Here is a 23,927-nt window from a genome sequence, read left to right on the forward strand (position 1 = left end):
AAAATCCTCATTTCCTGCCATTCAGATTATCTGACCCTACCTAGTTTTTCCCTTCCAACTTCAGTTGTAAGAAAAAATGCCATGAAAATAACATAAAAATAAGAAAAAAAAAGGGTTAAAATATTGTTTGAACAATATCAATTCTCATACATTGTCTGAAAACAAAGACAACAAAGAGTTCTGTTAGTTTTATGTTGGCCATGCATTAGAAGTATGTCATGGAAATATTTTATAGTAAATTTACAAACAAGTTAGAAGATGAACAGATGTAAAAATTTGTTTAATAGTTGAAGTGTGTCAAGAAGCATTTAAATTTTGGAATGATTAGAGAGACTTTCTCTAGATTGTTAAGTGTGTTTTTCCACAAATTTTGCAGCAGTCAGACATTTTATTTTTTGACTTACTATGATAACCTCTAACCTGTAAGTAAGTACTCCTAAATGTTATTTTGCAGCTAGAAATCAATATAATGACTTAATGTTTGTACATTGTTTTGTGTCTTTTGTTGAAGTGTGACAAATGCACAAATTCAAGTAGTTTGGGAATTTGATATCAGATCTTGTTTCAAATTTGTGCTTACTCATAATGACACTAGTAACCTCTTTATGTACACATACGTAATTACACAAAACATTGGTACCAGCAAAACTAAATGAATTGTATCCTGGCTTATTCAACGCCTGATATTGTGATGGTAACACTGTGACCTCCCTCAAAATAATGGTATATTCTGTCATATTTGCATATAAGGCAAAGAATATTTTGTGAATTTTTTTTCAGCAAAACACTTTCGGGACATATACCGTAGTCTCATAGGGATACCCATGTGATTTCTACATAACATTTTTTAAAAATAATCAATTATTTTGAAATAATATTTTTGTATTATGTTAATCCACTATCTAGTAATAATGTGATATACATGCTTCTCCTTTTCCTATTACATGTACACACAATGGTGAGATTACACATATTTTGACTTTTCTAACATTTTCCAATTTTTCAAAATTTAACAGGTTTATGGACACGAGTGATAGTAATTAATACCAGTGTGTACTCTTTGCATTCATTGTAACAGGTATGGCCACAAGTTTTGCCAGTCAAAGAGAGCCTTTAATACAGGTTTCACCTGATCCAGAGCGTGGTAGTAACCATTCAAATAACTCCATCTCAGAGTTTGCAGTCATGAAGAATGAAATCAAGGATTATTTCAGGAAATCCTGTACATTGAAGAGTTGGAGGAGGAAGCTTCCCATTACGTTATGGTTACCCAAGTATAAACCTGGCTATTTACTCAATGATTTTGTGGCTGGTCTCACCGTTGGACTGACTGTCATTCCGCAAGGCTTAGCATATGCAACTGTAGCTAAACTTCCATTACAGGTGAGACTGAGGGAAAGGATGTGTATGCACTGCCTTACTGTGCATGTGGTTATGTGTATACATGTATGTATGTGTGTGTATGCACACTTGCAGAGCACTTCATTCAAATTGTCAGAGTACGTAACACATTTGCAAAAACTGCATGCATGCAAGAAACTTTAGTCATTCAATCTTACTAACTTAAAGTATAACTTGTGCAGTGTCTTACAATGTTTCTGCATGACTGTATCAAACAGAGAGTGAACACTAACCTGCAATGAGCTGTAAGTACAGTGTAAGCTATACATATTGAGTTATTCACAGTATCCTAATCATATACATTGTCTTGTTTTATTTTCACAGTATGGTCTCTATTCAGCTTTCATGGGTTGTTTTGTGTATTGCTTTCTTGGTACAGCTAAAGACATTACACTGGGTCCCACTGCCATCATGTCCTTGATGGTCAGTCAGTTTGGAGGACCTGTGGACAGCCATGGTTATCATGACCCAATGTATGCTATTTTACTTACGTTTATATGTGGATGTATACAACTTGGAATGGGACTTGTACATCTAGGTAAGATCATTTATTACATCAGTTTTCTTTGATTGTTATGTATGTATGTTTACATCAATCTAAATTTTGTCTTCTGTTTAGTGACATATCTTTAATTACACATATTATGTGCCTGCTTTAATGCTGCACTAGCTCAACTGGAAAGTTTTGAAACTTTTGGCTATCATGACTTACATGTACTCATAATATTTTACTCCGTCGTCGGAATCGATCAACTGTCCTTTCGTAGATAATTTCAACTGCCTGGTCCTATGCTGACGAGGCGGACCTGGATTGAGTTCAATGTCACCAGCTTGAAATAAGAGATTGCGAACATGCGGTGTCATTGTAGCTACACGAAATTCCTTAGTTGCGAAGTATGTGCGTTTGAAAGTCAAGGTGTTCATTACGTAATTAGTTTGAAAAGTTGCCACGTTTGCAAAGGATATATCCACAACCGTTTCCAAATTCTCGAAAGATATTCTTCCACTTACTTCTAGCCAAGAAGATAGCTGATTTTTAGACTGTAGTACTAACCAGGTTCCTGTACACATTATCCATATAACGAAAATACAACAGTAAAGTCGAAAGAAGACTTCTTCAGTAGGTGACCAGACTGAATACGGCGTGTAGCGGCTCGTCGACACCGACCTCCAACTTGTCGGATGATAAAAACTTCCAATTTGTGCTCTCCAAATCTCCACACCAACTCCCATCGTGAAATATAGCTTATTTATCTGTCAATAATGTATTTTAACTCGGAACTACTAGTAATGCACACTCCAAAATCGAAAAAATCTTTGCTTGACTCAGAGCGCCGTCAAAACGCTGCCTACTGTTTGCCGATGGCGCCCGACATGCACTCATTCCCGATAAATACAGTAACTTTCTAACTAGAGAGAAATGTTTTTTCTTACTGTCTTGTAAGAATAATACTGTTCAATTTAAACTAGCACTATTTATACATAAGTCTTTTAAATGCCGTCAAGAATTTGTAGCCACTCTGTAACTCTTTCACTCTCTGTATCTTGTTTTGTATATTTTGTTGTGCGATGGGCTAAGGCTTTAGCATATTTGCAATAAACTTAATGATGGATCTATTCAGATAATATTTTACATCCAAAACCAGTAGAGTCTAGTTCATATACAATATGCGTTACAATTACTACGATCATCTCTACTTACTACGTCTTGTCAAAGACGTTACTCTGACACAGAAATGTGTGCCACCCCAACAGCGTTCACAAAACGTGATGACATTATCACGTTCCCGTGTGATTTTAGTTTAGAAGAGCCATTATTGAATGTCAATGAACAATTGTCTGAAGGAAGTATAAAACCAATTACAACTGACTGTTCAATTTGTGATAGACTACTACTGACATGAATTTTGTGTAGCAGTACACATAATATGGTACACCCTGAACAGTATTGAATTATCTATGGATATAAACACATTTGTGTAGCAGTACACATAATATGGTACAATAAATCTAATCAAATTAATTATTGGGGACGCACCTAAAAATCAGCACCCAAATGGAATTATAACAATTTCAACTTGTTACTTCACATCTTCTGGATAAAATTGACCTCAAATTAACATGTACAATATCTAATTAGTAATATTTTAGCAGTTACTAGTGACTTTGATTGGTTGTATGATCAACAGAGTAATAATACTCTAGTTACAGCTGGGGCAGTCTTAAAGCTAATATTTAGGTTAGACTTCAAAGTCTAATATTTTATACATCATGTACCACTAATAAATTTTCCTGTCACCACAACAATAATACTATTCATTATTTTACATGATAAGACTTGATTACAAACATTGTGCAGGTACTATGACATAATTTATGTACATTTTGTGTTTCAGAATAAAATTGACAGAATTGTTATTTGTGGGTCAGTTGACTTTTTCAAAAAGGTACAAAAATAGTTTCACAATGTGCAGTGTTTTTACTAAGGGCTGGGAACCCCATTAACAGGAAGGGGAAAATCTGGTAAAACTGGTATAGTTTCCCGTATATGATACCATAATATTGGCAAGGAACCCAGGTAAAATGACAGGGGAATTCAGGTAGATATTACCTACCTATTGCCATTTACAAACACATTGATATGAACCTTGTTCCCTCTAAGCCAATTTGACATGCCACTGACACATATCAGTAACACACCTAAATTCTAACGTTCCCCTATCACTTAGTTACCACAAGAAAAACTAGTTTTTAGCATTTTGACTCACAACACAAAATGTTACCTTTCATTAGAGGACACACTGTGTATAAACCACACACAGTCTTTGTTTGGCTCTAGGCCAAATGAAAAGTATAGTGTTTATTTCCGATAACCCAACTGACCCTAGTTTAAGCCCCCTCGTTTCCCTTTTTTTTTGCAAATAAACAAATACATAAAATAGTAACAAATTACTTCTATTTCTGTGTACACCTTCATGCCTTTGCCTCGTCTGTGGTCAATTTTTGGAAAAATCGTATTCCAGAGAGAAACCAGATAGCGTGCACACATGAAATGTTACTTTTTATCTCACCATGAACACAAATAAATAGTATTGTATTTGAATCTTGCGTGTTTCATCCAAACTTGATGTCAATCTGTGTTCACAGCCAGATGAAATGTCTTAAATTTTCATATGCCTGCGCACTATTAGTGTCTGTATTATGTTTGATGTCATTTGTACCAAAAACCTCATGTGAAATGTAAAAAGCCTCTTGCTGCCCAATTGAAATTCTATATAGCCACTCTGGTTTGGTAGTAATATTTCCTAATAAATTTATGATATATATTTTGTCAGCAATTTTCTTGTCTTAGGCCTAAAGGAAATTGTTTGGTTCCAGTTATCTGACCCCACCTACATTTTTGTGCCAACCCTAAACTTTTACATATTCAAGAAAAAAAATGAAGTCATGAAAATTGTGAAGTCTTGCAAGAAATAGTGGAAACTGACGTCAACTTTAAAAAGACAATATAAAACTGCTCTTCCAATCTGTACTGGGTGTACATCTGATGAGAAGAAACCAATAACGCAGATACCATATGGAAAATTACGGAAAACATAACTACCTGAACTAGACACTCACACATGGTAAAAACAAAGTAAACAATTGAATAAAAAATCTACCTACCCCACCTATTCAAAAATTGAGCGTAATCGGAACCACAAAATTTCTATTTTTGGCCTTATATATAAGCCAGAAGCTGAATGCTGATGCCATTTCCTACAACACCAAATTCAAGGTCACTGAAAGTTATCTTAAACTTACAGACATAACAATCAACAAGTCATGGCCATATACTAGTATCATTGATGAAAGGCTAAAGTCTTTCTCTCTCAATAAAGATTTTATTTATCTTTAAACCGATAACTTATTTGTGTCAAGGTTTGGATTTGTTTAGTCATTTCAGCGTGACACCTTGCCCTTTTAGGTGAAAACCAACTAGTATGAACAGTAGTCTACTGTATGGTAATAGTGTTTTTTAGATAATTCCATAATGTTTCTTTTTTATTTATTACAGGGTTTCTGGTGAATTTCATCTCATATCCAGTAATTTCTGGATTTACTACTGCTGCCGCTATCACTATTGGGTTTGGTCAAGTGAAACATATACTTGGTTTGAGTTACCATGCCGACGCTTTTATCCAGGATATAGAAGAAATTATCAAAAATATCACAGATACAAAGTAAGTCAGATTAAAATATCACAGATACAAAGTAAGTCAGATTAAAATATCACAGATGCAAAGTAAGTCAGATCAAAATATCACAGATACAGAGTCAGATTAAAATATCACAGATACAAAGTAAAATATCGCAGATACAAAATAAGTCAGATCAAAATATCACAGATACAAAGTAAGTCATCAAAATATCACAGATACAAAGTAAGTCAAATCAAAATATCACAGATACAAAGTAAAATATCACAGATACAAAGTAAGTCAGATTAAAATATCACAGATACAAAGTAAGTCATCAAAATATCACAGATACAAAGTCAGTCAGATCAAAATATCACATACAAAGTAAGTCAGATTAAAATATCACAGATGAAAAGTAAGTCAGATTAAAATATCACAGATACAAAGTAAAATATCACAGATACAAAATAAGTCAGATCAAAATATCACAGATACAAAGTAAGTCAGATCAAAATATCACCATAAGGATATATAAGGATATAATAATAATATCATATGTGCAGTAAGAATATTTTAGACCAAGGATGTAGTACTCAGTAGTAATGTAAAAGTTAGCATAAGGCCCCATCTACACTATACTGTTTTCAAATGAATACGCAACTATTTTGTCAGTCGGTCGATTTAAAGAGAATCATCTTCTTCATGTTTCTCTGCCTCTCCTTTTCCTCCTCTCAATCTGCTATTTACTGGATTCGTGGTAACAAGTCCTTTCCCAGCTTCTCTACACAATTCACATGTTCTCATCCCCCCCCCCCCTCCCAACTCTTAATAACTCATAACTCATAACTCTTAATAACCATCATTAAAGAAATGCTCTGTTTTTGAACATGCAAGTGCCATCGCCGCTGCCACCATCTTAAATGTAGATGATGTCAACAATCCAGACTCTTACTTATTCTTGCCAGAGAGGGCACTGTTCCACAACATATTAAGGGCTGGAGAAAAATAAAAATTTGGTTTTGATTTCAGAACTGAAAATTTGGGTCGGTCGAGTAATGGGATACAGAAAAAAAAATAGTGTCACCCTGAACAAGATTTCATCATGAACTCCAATTAAATTCATGTTTATAGTCTCAAGCTTAGCTAGTGAATAGTCTACAAGTGAAGTAAAGGATCTATGTTCATGGCCACTGTGAATCAGTGTGAGTTTATGTAGTTATAAGTGTAACATTTCTCTTTTTTACAGTCTCTGGGATTTATTGATGGCGGCTTGCTGTTTCTTATTTCTTATTCTTCTAAAGGTATGAATCAAAATATTAGTTTTAAAACACACAGACTTCAGCTATTTTTAGTAATAATTACTATATCTGTATGATTTCCTATGAAACTCACGTCCACACTTTGACATCAATATGTGATAATTTTTATTTTGTTCCTGTTTATTAAAAGTGGGATTCATTAATTTTCATACTTCTGTACAAATTTTAAAAAGATGAAATATGGCTGATGAGATTTTACAAGCAATTTGCTTATGTTTTTTTAAAAAAATGCTTTTGGTAGCTGTAAAAATACTGTGAAATAATATGTGGCTATAATCTTCTCCAGCTGATACCATTGTGACAGAAGTTATAACTTTATGTTTATTGATATTGTATACATAATGTATTCAAGTAGTAATCCTGTACCACTGTTACAGACTACATTCACCATTCTACTTTTTTTATGCATTGAAATCATTCAAATGTATTACATTTGTCGATGGATAATACATTGCAGCTACTTGACAGGCACGTTTCCATTCTATAATTTTTACATATTTGCAGTGTTTATGTAAAAATGGAGATATGAAAATAGACATATATACATTGTAAAACCTTAGGAATACTAGTATTCATATAGAAATTTGAATCATGTAGATTATTTGAAGATGATTGTTGAAATTATTATATCAGTTTATTTATGATCAAATAAATTCTAGTTTCATACTACTTTTGTTCAAACTGGAGCTTTCATGCAAATAGTTCTTTTTAATTTTTTAAATTTTTGATAGTTTATAGCAGATCTGACCTTACTTTTCGTAGTTAAAATTTAGGTTTCAATTGGTCAGATTTATGACAACACTGACACTTTTAAAACAATTTCTTTGGAAATATTAATAAAACAAGGCTGAAAACCTGTACAAGAGTAGTGATAAATACATTTGTGTTAGGAGTGTTGTCATGTTTGAAAATATTTAAAAGATTCACAGTTCCTACCTTTTGATGAAATCGATCAGCTGATTTCAGACATTGATCTTTTTAATAGAAGCCATGTATTTACATTAACATACATGAGATGTGCTGTTTATGCATAGCTACATGTCATTTTGCTGTTATTTTATGTTGTAACTGTATTGATTTTTCCCAGTGGTTTATACATGTAGTGTCTGTGTCTGTATGTCTGTCTATGTCTGTGTCTGTGTCTGTCTCTGTCTCTGTGTTTGTCGGTGTATGTGTCTGTATGCATGTGTGTCTGTCTATGTCTGTCTGTGTCTGTCTCTGTCTGTCTGTCTGTCTGTCTGTCTGTCTGTCTGTGTCTGTCTGTGTGTCTGTGTCTGTATACATATGTGTCTGTGTCTATGTCTGTTTGTGTATGTTTGAATATATGTTTCCATTTTACTTTGTTTTGGAACCTGTAAATGGGACTAGTTCCCATAGGTATTCCTAATAGATAAAATTAAAAATTAAAAAATTAAATTCCTGTAAGTTCATCATAAAAGATAAATAAGTGTCAAAATATGGTAGCCTCTCATGAAAGTGTTTGTTTTTCAGTACATGAAAACTTCTGTCACTAATATGGAGGAAGCTGCCATTAATGAACAACAAGCCATACCTGTATGGAAGAATATGATATGGAAAGTACTGTGGTTGATAGGAACAGGTGGGTGCCTTCCTATTGGTCATTTAAAAACTGCTGTTTAAGACCCCCACAAAATTGGTTCTAGTCAGGACACTTTGTCTAAAATGGTGTGACGACGTGATTTTTTTTTTTTATATTGTCAACAAACCTGTCACTCAGTCTACTATTTATGGCATTTACTGTTCTTTTTATTTAGTACTTTACAGCAAGTATGTATGTGGAGCAGATGTCATTTGCTTGTTCATGATTTGCTCTGCAGTTGTCACTGAACCCCTGAATCTGCAGACTGCATGGCCTGGACAAACACATAAAAAAGAAAAAAAAGACGCGAGGGTATTTAAGTGATGTGCATGCCGACCAGAAACAATTCTTTTCTTTTTTCTTTTTTCTTTTTTGGTGTAATGAAGGATATGAATCTTACTTTTGAATTAGTTAGTAGACATTTCAGAATGTGGTTTTTTTTTTCATGTCAAAAAGCTAGTCTCTTATTTGTAAGCGTGTTTGGAGTCAATATCTTTATTTTTAACAAAATTACAAAACAATTTCTACAATAAAGTAGCCTAGCCAATATTTATGTTAAATGTATTCATTAATTGCTCTTTATTGTTGTTGACATAAATATGCAAATTAAAAGCCTCTTCGCTATGCTAAATACTCGTCAATCATAATTGACAAAGAAAATGACTAGTAGCTCTGAAGTCAGTGTTGCTGCCAATCCCAAAATTTATAGAGGGATGTTTTGATGTGACTAGTTGACCCTCATCAGGCTAATTCAATAACAGTATCGAATTGAACTTTTGTTCCAAACACAAACTTTGAAATTGTACCTGAAATTTTTGACTACACACTTCAGTCTTTGTCAACAGACTGACCCACTATTCAGTACACTTGACCTTATAGACACGTGAGCCTAATATGGGGGGGGGGGGGGGGGGGGGGTGCTTAAAAGTTTGTGTTTCAAGTTTGTATTTGGAAAAAAAGTTCAGTTCGATAGTGTGGTTTACCAACACTGATGAATTTACATTTGAAGATAAATCAATAATAATATGAATGTAAATCAAAGTATCTACAAAAAGCCTGACAAAGAAGGAGGGAATACAAATCCAGATATGCCCATTTTGAATTTGACAGTCATATATTTTCACCACTAGGAAACTTTTCATTTTTGCAGTCTTCAGCTAGTTCTCAAAAAACTAACTTTCACAAATTACCAGACTGGTACATTGCGTTTATATGAAATGCCATTTTAGTTGCTACTTATTTTTTCCTTTTTCGTTTTCCAGCAAAATAAGCAAAAATAAGTCTTTAACATTAATTTCCATGTCTACAGTATTACAGCATACATGTAACCATGGTTTTGTAAGAAAACTCATGAATAAAGTCTTAGACCTAGTGACATTTTACTGTAGACAATTGTCTATTTGCCATCAACCTTAAAAGTACAATAAATATTTATAACATCTTTTTTTCCTTTCTAGCCAAAAATGCTGTTGTTGTAATCACTGCTGCTGTAGTAGCATGGTCTTTGGTAGTATCAAATAACGGTACATTGACTGATCCATTTACACTGGTTGGAACAATTCCTGCCGGCCTACCTTCGTTCAAACCTCCAGTATTTACTGATACTAGTAAAAATATTACATCAAGTAACACTATATCAGTAAGTTTTACAATTTATTATCAAACAAAAATAATTTTTTTGAGAGCAAATATAGTCCAAACATCTTAATTTCTATCTAAAATACCATTCTGATTAAAATCAAATGTAGTATACTCGGTGCGATTTCTTTTTAGCTCTTACATTTCTTGTTGTTTGTTCTTTTGTGAGTGCCCGTTACATACACAGTACCATAAGTTTTCTCGAACCCAGTCGTGTACTTACAAGCAGCCAATCAGAATCCGTCTTACAATATAACACTCAATGTTTGAAATTGAAAGAAAGAGAACCACCAAACAATAACGATAACATCGTTGTCTGCACTCTTAGCTCGAGCTCTTTTTGAACAGAGCACTCTGAAGTACTGTACCCATATATTTCGGCACATTACATGTTCTCATTCGTTGAGAAAATTCACTCTGGGCTCTCATGTGGCTCAGGAAAACCTATTGTATTGTGTCAGATGAATGCAACGGGCACTCACAAAAGAAAAACGACAGTAAACGTAAGAGCTGAAAAGAAATCATGCTGAGTACACCATTACATCAGATTTTATTCAGATTGACCTAAGCCAGCTTCTCCAAGTATGTTTACCATTTCAAAATGGACGTATCTCTGAAATGTAGCAAAAATTATTTAAGTAATTCTAATAATGAAAGACGCCTGAGCAATTAAAGCACCAGATTATGAATTATATAGGTTTACTGAAATTAAACTATTCTGCTTTTTTTAGGAAATATTAATGTAATGTGTGTCACTCAGACTCTGTGTGACTGTGTGCACAATCTTGGTAGAAGCTTTTATTTGAGATATTTTATAAAAATGTATAATAATTCCACTTTCAAAAAATGGAAACTCTGCGCACTGTGATTGTAATATTCAAATGAAAAATACTTTTTTGAAAAGAGATAATCATGAGATTACCATGACAACATCACACTTTTTACATTTTTGTTATTCTTCATTTTAATACTGCAAATACCCTTTATCCTGACAGATAGTTTTTGAGAATTGTATTGTTTTGTTCTATTTTTAGGAACTGAATGTTGGTATTATAATTGTGCCTCTTGTAGGATTTTTAGAAAGCATAGCCATTGGGAAAGCCTTTGGTAAGAATTCTTTTTTAATCAATTTTGATATTTTATCAATTAATTTTATACTCCAATAGCCGTAATTACAAGCTTTCCTGTGAAATTCAGTCAACTGGAGGGCATTTATATCAATTAATGAACAATTAGGTATTCACCTGGTATATATAGAAAATAACAGCAATAGACCATTCCAGACTGCAAACAGGAAATTGAGAATACAGCGCCCTCACTCAAATTGGGGATATCGTCACCTCATAGTACCCTGTTTCTTAAGAGTTTTGTCCCTTTGTATTCTGTAGAAACGTAGATCAGGGATGTTTTTTGTATTGTTCAGATATCGAGAAAAGCAGTAGTGCTCTATGATTAACTGAGTAACCTATACCATGTATACCCCCAAGGTACACATAGACAGGAAGTAGAGTGCCACCATGGCAAAATTATAGTCGCCGTATCATTCAAATAAAAAATAACGATTTGGACTAATATTTCCAGACAAGGTAACTACTAAGTGTGTGCAGCCTGGTGTTTACTGCTGATATTATCTCTAAGTTTTAGTGTAACTTCAACAATGTCTGTCAATGTTGCAGCAAATGTAGAGACAAAGTTGGAAACCAGTACTAGTAATCTAACAATATCTATGTAAACATTGTCAAATCAGCTGTAACTCATGTGTTCATTCACTCAATACATTTAGTATTAATTTGACTATTGTCAGATATGGATATTTTGGATTCCATATATATCAATGCAATTGCTTTATGAAAGTAACCTTTATTATCGTTTGGAGTCCAAAAGTTGCCTCCCAAGACACAGCTGATAATTTTTTGATTATTTTTTTATTTTTCCAGCACGTCAAAATAATTATAAGATTGATACCAACCAAGAACTCATAGCACTCGGTAAGCATACTTTATAACTTACAATAATTGGTTACATCTATATGTTTGTCCACCTGTTTCTCTGTCCAAATGTCTCTCTGTTCATAATGTCTGTCCATCCATCCATCCGTCTGTCTGTCTGTCTGTCTGTCTGTCTGTCTGTCCATCGTCTGTCTTTGTTTCTCTCTCCATGTCTGTCCATCTGTCTGTCTTTCTCTCTGTCCAAATGTCTGTCTGTCTGTCTTTCTCTCTGTCCATAATGTCTGTCCACCTGTCTCTCTGTCTCTGTCTCTCTTTCCATGTCTGTCCATCTGTCTCTCTGTCTGTCCCTTCATATTTCTGTCTGCCTGTCTCACCTGTCTGTCTGTCTGTCTGTCTTTTCTTGTCCAGCCATATTTTTGACATGCACAAGTTTGTTAGTAAGTGCATGGTTATGTTTATGTATGGTATATTTGACATGGATACAACAGAAAGTCTTTCCTACAAAAATGTAGAAATTGTAATTTAATATAGCGATTTATCTTATATCTTAAAGCACCATTCATGATGATGTGTTTGTAAGTGAGTATTAAAATAAGTACCCGACTTGAGCTTGTCCACTTATTACTATATTTTTCAGGTAGTGCAAATGTCTTAGGTTCCTTTGTATCATCCTATCCAGTAACTGGTAGTTTTTCACGGTAAGTGTATGTCTTCTTCAAATTAAAATGATATGTGAAATCAGTGTTTTTGTTACGGGTGGTATTAAGGCAAGTAAGATCTAGCTGAGTTCACCTGTGATTTGACCAGGGTTCCCTACCAGTGTTTTTTTTTAAAGAGTGGTAAGTAGGTAAAATATACCTGCGTTCCCCAGTCATTTTACCAGGGTTTCCTACCAGAGGTTTTTGTTAAGGGTGGTAAGTTAGGTAAAATATATGCATGTTCCCAAGTCATTTTACAAGACTTCTCTGCCAGTGTTTTCGTTTAGGGTGGTAAGTAGGTAAAATCCAGCCAAGTTCACCAGTTGTTTTACCAGGGTTCACTACCAGTGTTTTTGTTAAACTTTAAGGGTGGTGAGTAGGTAAAATATATGTGAGTTCCCCAGTCATTTTACCAGGGTTTCCCACCATGTATTTGAAACTGTGCCAGTATTATCAGATTTGTTCCTTTCTATTACCAGGGTTCACAGACTTAGCAAAAACACTGAAACTTCAATTTTACACCTTGTGACTCTACATAATGAATCTACAACTTATGAGCTGTAAGCTGTTAATATCGTCTTTGTTTACCATTCAGTACATTCTCACTATAGATTTTTTAATAAATGTCTATTAAACATGAAAAAAAGGTATAATTATTCTTCCCCAAATTTTTGTTCAATTTTTTTTTTTTAACTTTGACAGGACTGCTGTGAATTCCCAGAGTGGTGTCAAGACACCGTTGGGTGGCGTATTTACGGGCATTTTAATTATTCTGGCTCTTGTTGTACTGACGCCAGCATTCCAATTCATTCCACAAGCTTCCTTAGCTGCTGTTATTATCGTTGCTGTGTCGCAAATGGTAGACTTTGGTATCTTGAAGAAACTATGGAAAATTAGTAGTAAGTGAAACGTATACTCACAATTTGAGCTGACTTTTTAAGTTTTTGGGTGCTATTCAAGAATAAATTTATTCCATTTCAAATTATATGGTTAACATCAAATATGATAGACATGGGTAAAGTCAATTTCACACAGGAATTTATAAACAGAAAGTTTATCTTTTCAACTAGGAAAGAAAGACTATGAATTAGAAATTTTCAGTATATATTTTTTTAATGATTTCATGAACTTTCAGAAAAAAAACTAGAAAGATAACTTCTTCCTTGGATATCAAATGTTTACAAATATTCAAATGAACCTCATTGTTGTATCTTTGAATTTGATAACACTTACATTTTATAAGTCAGAAAAAGTGGGTATATCTTTTGAAATTTTTGCAAAAGTAAAATTTTGAGGTGTGTTCTTCTGTGATGTGCGATGAAGTATCTTCATGTAGATAAAGATTCAAACCATTTTGTACACAATAGAGAGGTTTAGATGCAGGTATGTGTGTTCTAAAAGTGTAGCTTCATAGCCACGTGATTTGAAGGCTATCCACCTGTACTGTAGGAAACGTTGCTACCTCAAAAGGACAGTCTACACATAACTAAATATGTGTTAAATTTGTGTCATTTTTCTTCTATTAAATATCATCATTTTTTATGTTAAAATTTGAAAATGTTACGGTAAAGTGAATGTTGGTTTTTTTCCTTTGGGTACTTGCGTGAACGATGTTTAAAGTACAGATGAGTTTGGCAAACAAAGTTATGTGTTTGGCCTTCTGAATAGAAGATGTCAACTAATGCGTGCACATTCCACTGTCTTTCAAGTTTGGTTTCTGAGCACATAACTAAACACAACAACTCTATACGCATCATTACGTGTACGTCTGCACAATCATGCTACCATACGTGTACGCATTCTAACGTGTATCTATATTTCTCTAATGACATTTTACTACTGACATTGCATTAGTTGTCCAGATATGTATCATGCCGTTCTGTTATCAGAAACCACTTCAAAAGGACATCTACGCTGTCAGAAACCACTTCCAATAAAGAGAAGCCTGACTAAGGCTAAACGACAGTCAATCTAACATTGTATGTTCCTCTATTCATTTCAGAATTGGATCTTCTACCATGGTTTGCAACTGTAGTATTATCACTAGTATTAGGCATAGAAATAGGAATTATATGTGGTATAGGGATAGATTTACTAGCCATACTTTACAGAGCTGCAAGACCCAAAATACAGGTCAGTATAAATCCTACTTGAATGACAGTAGACGCAATGAAAGTAACTGAATATGTTTTGGGCCATAGCCTCATTCCCAGATCAAGATGGCCGACTGTCAGTCGTCTAAGTACTAGTATCTGATATTTTAGTGCACTGTTGTTTGATGAAATTAACCTTTGTTTAAATTTCTACATTGTAAATGAAATTATATGAAGAGATAGTAACTGAATCTTTGATGGTTTTCATCATTTTAGTTTTTAACAAAATCTTGACAAATAATCATTTTCATTTTAACTAGACATTTTAAAGTCATTCATTTTGTAGTCCAAGACTTACAACAGTTTGCCAAATAGTATGAACACTTTACTGAGACACACACATTATTTATGAGTGAGACAACATTAGAAGTACTTGAATATGAGAGATTTTTATCAAAGCTGACCAGTCATCCCCATGAGTGACACCCACTGAGTGACACAATAGCAGCACATACACAGTCGGGTACTAAGACATACACAGAGCAACTGAAATTTAGATGAAGACATACAACTTTACCCAACATCTACATCTGTGTATATCTTAGTACCTGACTGTGTGTATGCTGCTATTGTGTCACTCAGTGGGGATGACTGGTCAGCTGTGCTAAAGATCTCATATCCAATTAGTACTTCCAATGTTGTCTCGCTCATTAAAAAAGTATCTGTCCCCAGCAAAGTGTTCATAGTATTTGAAAAACTGTCGAAAACTGATTTACAGATTGAATAATGAAATACTACTCACTTTCTAGTCACGTAATATTATACCAGTATTACAGGCTATAAACAGATGTGACACAAACCATCATCTTTTATTATGATTTTAGCTGCCACCTTTCATGACTGACGTATTTGCATTTCTTAATCCGTTGTCAATCTTTTGGACTGTGATAAATAACGTGCTGAAAATGCTCAGGATATGTTTTTATTCACTGGCAACCATTTCATGTGTTTTTATTGTTCCCAGGCTGTTACCAGGGAAATCTTAGTAATTAAGCTATCCCATGGTATCCAATACCCTTCAGTCGACCATATAATGTCAGCTGTTGTAGAGTATGGACTTGAGGAGTATGATAATCAACTTATAGAGCCCCCTAAGGCAGTCATAATAGATTGCTCTCATGTCTTTACAGTAGACTACACCACAGTACAGGTACGGTATTTTTGCTAGGATTTCAAAATTAGAAACAGAGTGAAGAATCTTTAAATAAAAATTCAATCTGCATATTTGGATAGAAATTGGTAGAAAACCTTGACAGGAAGTGTAACAGAAAGGTCATTAGATGTCAACATACTTCTCCAATATTGGCTAAAATTTCTAATTACATTTTTTTATAAGATAAAGAATGAATATTAAGTAATTTAATAGTTGTACATGAAAAAGTAGTCCGGATGCCAAAGTGGTCTCTAACTAATCCACGTCTGGTCAAAGGCCCTCTATCAGCACAAAAAAGTTGTTCATCCAATCAGTGAACCCCAACTGCTATAGTGACGTAAATAGTGTATAAGTAGAATCCTTAGGTGAAAAATATACCATATTTGGACATTACTTTTAACTGCCCTAATAAACCCTACCTTTATGAGGGGCTGTGTTATTGGTTAGAATTTTATGATTGATTACCAAAGACGTGATGTACAAAAAGTACATATTGCTTGCAAACAGATTCTCCATTTGGTAGTCTACTTTCATAGGCTTACAGGATACCTTCACTGACTCCAAATGTGTTTTCAGATAAACTTATTTCAAACATCTTTCTCAAATGCATTGTCCTAACCTGATGATATATTTTATTTGTTTATTTCAGGGAATGACTGAATTGATTTATGAATACAAGAAAGCTGATGTTAGACTTGTCTTTGCTGGCTTAGAGGTAAGTTAGACTTGTCTTTGCTGACTTAGAGGTAAGTTAGACTTGTCTTTGCTGGCTTAGAGGTAAGTTAGACTTGTCTTTGCTGGCTTAGAGGTAAGTTAGACTTATCTTTGCTGGCTTAGAGGTAAGTTAGACTTGTCTTTGCTGGCTTAGAGGTAATTTTGTGCCAAGTAAAGATATTGACTTTGCTATGCATCTTTTTATAAGGCAACTGTAGAACGTTATATACTGATTGCTAAATATATCAACTTTTTTTTGCAACTTTTTATTTGGCAACTATTAAACTTGTCAACTGATTGCTAATATTCACCAACTGCAGTTAGTAACTTTTAATTTGGTAACTGTTGAACTTTATGAACTGACTGCTAATATATATCCATGACATCAACTGCATGTTGCAAACTTTTTATTTAACGATTGTTAAACCACAGGGAACAGGACAAATAATCAGTTTTGTTATGGCGATTTTCCGGATTTCTAATATTATTTTCTGTATATTTCAAATAAAGTTTCCTCTCACTGTTTTTTCTTACTATTTCCTATGTGATATCAATGTCTTATCGGAGCTTATCAGCTTTGCATTAATTAGTAGCTTACTAATTCAAGAACAAACTCACTAGTTATTTGCCCAATTAGCGCATTAAGCCGTGAGTGTAAACATTCCCTGATCCCACTAATGGTGGTAATAATCCATGTTACCACCATTAGTCGGATCAGGGAATGTTTACACTCACGGCTTAATGTGCTAATTGGGCAAATAACTAGTGAGTTTGTTCTTGAATTAGTAAGCTACTAATTAATGCAAAGCTGATAAGCTCCGATAAGACATTGATATCACATAGGAAATAGTAAGAAAAAACAGTGAGAGGAAACTTTATTTGAAATATACAGAAAATAATATTAGAAATCCGGAAAATCGCCATAACAAAACTGATTATTTGTCCTGTTCCCTGTGGTTAAACTAATCAACTGATTGCTATGTGTGAGTTAATTATCATGTAGTCTTTTACCCAGTACTACATCAGTACCAATTTTAGACAGTAACCTTGAATGAAAGTCAGGTTCAATGTTAACGCTATACTTCTATTTTATTTGGACTTTTCACTTACAAACTCTTTTTTTTATCTCTAACAGCAATCAGTAAGTGAAGTTTTTCTAAGAGCTGATATTTCAGGATTCACATCGTATGGATCAGTAGATGATGCAATCAGTGCCTTAGTAGGTAAGTAACTTGTCAGATACAATAGGTATGTATACATTGATGGTGTCAATGGTAATGATGGAGTAATCACTTTCATCAGCTGGGCTTTATATGTATGTCATTTCTTAAGAAAAAAACTTTGTGTTTTGCAAGTTATGTTTTTAATGATATAGGACAGAAGTGGTGGGGTTTTTTTGGTGTGGTTATTCCTACTTGAATGAAGCTAATTCGAAATATGAAATTTAGAGGGGGATTTTTCACTTTGTTGCATCTTGCTAAATTCAAGGTGTAATATTCTTAACAAACTTAATTTTTTGTGTTAACTTTGAGAAGTTTGGTGATGAATTAGGAAATGATAGTGTTTTGATTTCTGTACCTTTTTGGTGTACTTTAGTGTAATCAATAACCAGATTCCACTGTCATGATTTTTTAGTTCTCACATTACATCTTCCTGCTCTCACATTACATTATACTGCAACATAGCAAATCAAATGTGTTATGTAATGCTAGCAATGCCGCCAAGGCCCTATGTAATAAAAATGTGGTTATGGTCGTAGTTAGACCTCTGTAACATTATCAACTATTGTAGCTCCTAGACAATTATTCTTACTGTTGCAATTTTGCCATATAGATTGTTGTGAATGTAATATATTCACGGTTTACGGGAATGATAATAAAGCTGTTGATACATGTTAGAATGTGTACTTCACACGAGAGCATGATCGTACAGGCGTACACATAAATGACGCATACATAGTTGTATTGAACTACTCGTTCAGAACTCAAACTTGAAAGACAGTGGAATGTGCATGCAGGTGTTGGCATCTTCTGTCCAGAAGACCAAAAACATGCTTTCCAGACTTACCAGTTACTTGTTATTTTAGACATTTTTCCTGAAAGTGATATCCAAAAATTACTTGACAGTCACCTTTCTGAACTTTGATATCAAAATTACAACATCTACTAGAAGAAAAATGACAAAAATGTAACACATATTTACAGTTACATGTAGACTGTCGTTTTGACATAGCAACGTTTGCTACAGAATGCATGGGTTGCCATTGTATATCGTGTGACTTTGATGTTACACATATAGAACACAATGTAAATACACGCATCTAAACTCTCAAATAATTGGTTCCAATAAGTTGTAACTGGTAACACATGGAAAGACAGTCCATTCAATTGATGAACATCAAAGTTGAGGAACGTGTCTTTTCTTTATTCACTGATGTTACTACCACTTTGGTGAAGAATAATTAAAAGTAAAAGAGAAGCATGCTGTATAGAATAAAGAGGAATTAAAATGTGTAGTTTTGCATGCCCAATATTAAAGTTGCTATAAACTGGTGATACCTTACAATGTTATGAAAGGTGTAAGTGAAGGTCAATGACAATTTTTGGTGGTGTAGGTGTAGGTACTTTGAACAGTTCATCTGAGACAGAGATTAAAACTTGTCTACAATCAGAGGGTCCAGAGTTATTAATAAGTGAAGACAATTGGAGAGATGATCCTATTGGTTTAGCTGTCTCCAAACTCACCAGCAACAACAAAATAAACGAGTAATTTTGAATCTTTGGAAGGATGACAGGATTGAGAGTTGAGGTTTGTAAGAGATTCTAATGGGTGATTTCAGGGTATCTCAATTGATCTTACATACATGTGTACTGAAAATGTATCGAGGGGGGTGATTTTTTGTGTCACCGTTGCCACCAATTTTATCATAGCTATTAGGCAAAAAAGTTTTATATATTTATCACTGCTGTATTCCGAATTCGTTGTCTTTATATATGTGTGTGATAACGATGTAGTGAGACACTCTCACCTTCAATCACAGCACTAGCACACAACACAACACAGAGTAAGTTGGGTAATATAGAGTTAGGGGAGAATTCGTTACCTTCACTAACTTCTCGGTAGCTGCCATTAGGCGATGATTGATGTTTGTCTGGTGTAGAACTTCTGTTCACAACTAAGCAAATTAAAAAAGGATAAAATTGATGTCATCTCCTGTAGTGTTGACCTTATTTGGATGATGATGATGGTCAGCTTGGATTCGATGATCAAATATTGATCAATACTATAGGGTTTATGACCGAAAGATCACTAGGAGATACACTAAACAAGAATATATGCAATAGATATCTCGATTCTTTATTGCATTGAATTATTAATTAAAAAGACGTTTACAAGTCAGAGATGCTGCACTATATATATGCCAAATAGAAGGTAATTAGTAGTAATCGGGGGAACCTAGTTCATAGCTAATGCCGAGTATTACATTGTTTCATTGACTAAGTTTCATTGAATTACAGCTAACTTAGAAAGCTAATTGCCTGCTAGACTGCTCCAGGTCTGCCCGTTTTACTTCAGAAATTCTCTCACCTGTATAGAAAATAGCTAATTGTATAGGCCTAACTAAAAATAATGTCCATTGCAACTAACTGCTACTGTCAATAATTTCATCAACTAACAATAGAAGTTATCAACATTGTAACATTACACTTCACAGTCACAATTTGTGGTTGCCGCCACATTTCAGTCATAACTAAAAGTTGTTTGACCTGTGAACTAGCACATACACAAGGCCTGACTTGGGGTCATAGCCAAGTTCAAAGAAGCATCAATCAATCAGTACATAAAATTGATGGCACCAAATCTAGGGGTAAATGAACTTTACTAAACTTTATACACCTAGAATTCAGAACCATTATTATAGCAATACATATAGTGGTAAATCTAGGTGGCTAAAGAGATCAGTTTTAATGGATCGATATGCTCATGTTTGTTTGTTGTTCTAAACTCAAGTAAATAACCAATGGCTAGCCTACAATAGCAGTGCATGTTTATACGTGTACACTAGTAATGTAAACAATTGAAGTACTGTAATAAAATATGAGGCATTTCATTACACATGTGTAAGTAACTGATAGATCTTTCCTATCATATTCTTTTGTTTGTTCCTGTGGTGGTCACTTTGAAATGCTGATATGTCAGCTACAAATTAAGTCCTATCATCTCAGATGCCTACTTGGGTTGCATGATTGAAGTGGGATACTCAAATATTTCATAATATCATTATAATATATATTTAGTTTCAACTGAACGTACAAAATTTTAATAAGCAGGTTTTAAGTGTGGTATTATTATCATTATTATTACTTGTGCTGTTAAAATACAATGTATGGTATTAGTTTGTTTCTACATTGGTTGGTTAGCTTCCTTCTGTATTTTCATTTATGTGTTTTATCAGTACAGCCTTTTTATTCATCATTTACTGGAAAGAACTTAGTCTCTGTGACATACTTCTGTATACTTCCTAGGTTATGAGAGAATTTTACATTGTAACATTTATGACTCACTCATCATATGATATCTACTTTATTGAATGGAATGTATTCCCTTCTCTTCTGTTCACTTATTGAAGAGGAGAAAACAATGTTTATTTCGTATATGTTTATTTTCTTGCAAAAAATTATAACTTCTCCAGGATTTTCTTGGTTTCTTTCATCTTAGGGCTAAAGAATTAGTGAGTTGTTATGTGGTTGGTGAATGTCAGGTTGGAGTGTCTTTAAACCTACCCCTCCAATCCACCTCTGTAGATTTCACCATACCAGTACCTCAATAAAGCTACAGCAATCACCATACATACTCTGATGACATGGAGTAAATATAAAATATATACAGCAATCACCATCAGAGTATTAATGCCATGTTTGATACAATTGTGATAATATATGACCAATTGTGGGATGGTGTGAAGTCTCATCTCATCTCTTTGCTTCTCATTCCCTTTGCTATCATCCCCTTCTCTTCCCTTCTCACCCCTCTCCTCGCCTATCCTCTCCTTCCCTTCCCTTTCCTTCACTTCCTGTCCCATCCCTCCCCCTCCTCTCCCCTACTCTCCTCTCCTCTACTCTCCTCTCCTCCCCTCCCCTCCCCTCCCGTCACCTCTCCTCTACTCTCCTCTCCTCCCTCCCCTCTCATCTACTCTCCTCTCCTCACCTCTCCTGTCCCCTCCCCTCCCCTCTCCTCACCTCACCTCTACTCTCCTCTCCTCTCCCCCCCTCCCCTCCCATCTCATCTACTCTCCTCTCCTCACCTCTCCCCTCCCCTCTCCTCACCTCTACTCTACTCTCCTCTCCTCTCCTCTCCTCCTCTCTCCTCACCTCTCCTCCCCTCCCCTCTCATCTACTCTCCTCACCTCTCCCCTCCCCTCCCCTCTCCTCACCTCTACTCTCCTCACCTCACCTCTCCTCCCCTCCCCTTTCTACTCTCCTCCCCTCCCCTCTCATCTACTCTCCTCTCCTCACCTCTCCCCTCCCCTCCCCTCTCCTCACCTCTACTCTACTCTACTCTACTCTCCTCTCCTCTCCTCTCCTCTCCTCCTCTCCCCCCCCCCCCTCCTCTCTTCTCTCCACTCCTACACAACCTTTGATCAGTGTTTCTTACCCACTGACTAAAATTTTCCATTTTTCTTCTACAGGTGAATTTGGTACACAAAACAATCCAAAGCAGAAACTACTGGAAAATTCTTCCGAAAACAGATTATACGGCTCAGACCATAGCACATGATGATTATATATGACCTAACAATAGACAATGTACAATTGTCCTTTCTGATCACACACACTATTTGAGATGTGATGTCATGCATGTTAAAGAATTTAAGAGTGCATATTTTCATACTTACTGCCCTTGTTACAGCACTGTCAAACTGTAAATGCTATCTGTAACAATAACCCAAAACCAATTTTCCCTACAAATATTTTTCTGAGAAATTGCCATTTCTGCGATTCATATTGTCAAATTCTGATCATGATATCCAGTCATTTAAATGTGAAATATGTACTCAATAGTATGTGTGTCATTTCAGCTTTATAGAAAGTGTGCAGCATGCATTTGAAATCATTTGTCACCGATGGTCCAGAGTTGCAAGGACCCAAATGCCGTTAACATGACGGGATTGGCCGGCACAAACCATGTATCTAGGCTAATCCCCTGAATGCGGAAAGATTCCACATTACAGAATTAATGGCTTAATGACTACCCAGAGAGTAAATAAACTACTGATCAAGTGGAACAAAAGATCACAATGTTTATGGGATTAAAACCATAGGGTTTAACGCAAGAGCAAATAGTGATATTTTCAGATCAATAACCAATTGACAGTCAGTTCACACCTCAAGTAAGGTATCTTTTTATATGGAAATGATTTCCAACCTACAGTGTTTGTGCTGCGGAATCTTGGCATGAATCAGTATTTCTCTATTCCCAAATCTAGCAGCTTTTGCCATATATCACACATTGTATTCAGGTCATATATTGTAAACATATGATACCACAAGTGTTCCAAAGTACCTCGATAAAAGGACAGCAAAAAGCGAAAACAAGAACTAGTCTAAATTCTATTACTGGTACTTAGTCTGACATGTATCCTTACTCCAAAATAGCATATATACATTTGTGCATATGGTCAAGAGCAATCTGACAATCATATTCTTAAAAATGATAATGATAATTATGATACGTTACTAGTATATAGGTTACCATGGTAATGGTGAATGTACTGATGTATCAGAGAATATCAGCCAAACTGGACAACACTTACGCATAGTTTTGTAGTGGTAGAATGAATACCATTCATTTGTGATTGTTACATCAAATGTTGATCGCTGAAGTTAGTTTTTAGTGCAATAATGAAAGATGAATATCATCAAGTCGTGTAGGTTTTTTGTCAAAAATTCTAAAAGTTAAAAAAAAATGGAACTGATAGTAAAGAATTGCATGAATGTTTCATAAATACTTTATATTTTACATAGTACATTCACACCTGTATCCATTTTCCTTTGCATCCTTAACTGAAATTGTATATTTTCGAGAAAAAAATTGTCTACTTTTCTAGAAGTGTAACATTA

General features: G+C 34.7%; 1 protein-coding gene across 1 annotated transcript; it reads left to right on the top strand.

Annotated features, from left to right (window-relative positions):
• Positions 1-1,162: 1,162 nt before the first annotated feature.
• On the top strand, positions 1,163-23,768 carry LOC144435088 (sodium-independent sulfate anion transporter-like). Its single transcript, XM_078123641.1, has 15 exons — positions 1,163-1,383; positions 1,726-1,939; positions 5,459-5,624; positions 6,829-6,883; positions 8,393-8,501; positions 9,959-10,140; positions 11,174-11,246; positions 12,077-12,127; positions 12,726-12,786; positions 13,489-13,685; positions 14,789-14,919; positions 15,904-16,089; positions 16,742-16,807; positions 17,942-18,029; positions 22,496-23,768. The coding sequence occupies exons 1-15, from the start codon at positions 1,186-1,188 to the stop codon at positions 22,582-22,584; spliced, it is 1,866 nt and encodes a 621-aa protein (XP_077979767.1). The 5' UTR covers positions 1,163-1,185; the 3' UTR covers positions 22,585-23,768.
• Positions 23,769-23,927: the final 159 nt, after the last annotated feature.

Source organism: Glandiceps talaboti, chromosome 5 (genome assembly GCF_964340395.1).
Source record: "Glandiceps talaboti chromosome 5, keGlaTala1.1, whole genome shotgun sequence".
Taxonomy (NCBI): domain Eukaryota; kingdom Metazoa; phylum Hemichordata; class Enteropneusta; family Spengelidae; genus Glandiceps; species Glandiceps talaboti.

Excerpts from the sequence above, each read along its gene's own strand:
- LOC144435088 (XM_078123641.1), top strand. The coding sequence starts at position 1,186 with ATGAAGAATGAAATCAAGGATTATTTCAGGAAATCCTGTACATTGAAG. Across the intron at positions 10,141-11,173 it reads CATCAAGTAACACTATATCA|GAACTGAATGTTGGTATTAT; the intron begins GTAAGTTTTACA and ends TTCTATTTTTAG. Across the intron at positions 12,787-13,488 it reads GTAACTGGTAGTTTTTCACG|GACTGCTGTGAATTCCCAGA; the intron begins GTAAGTGTATGT and ends TAACTTTGACAG.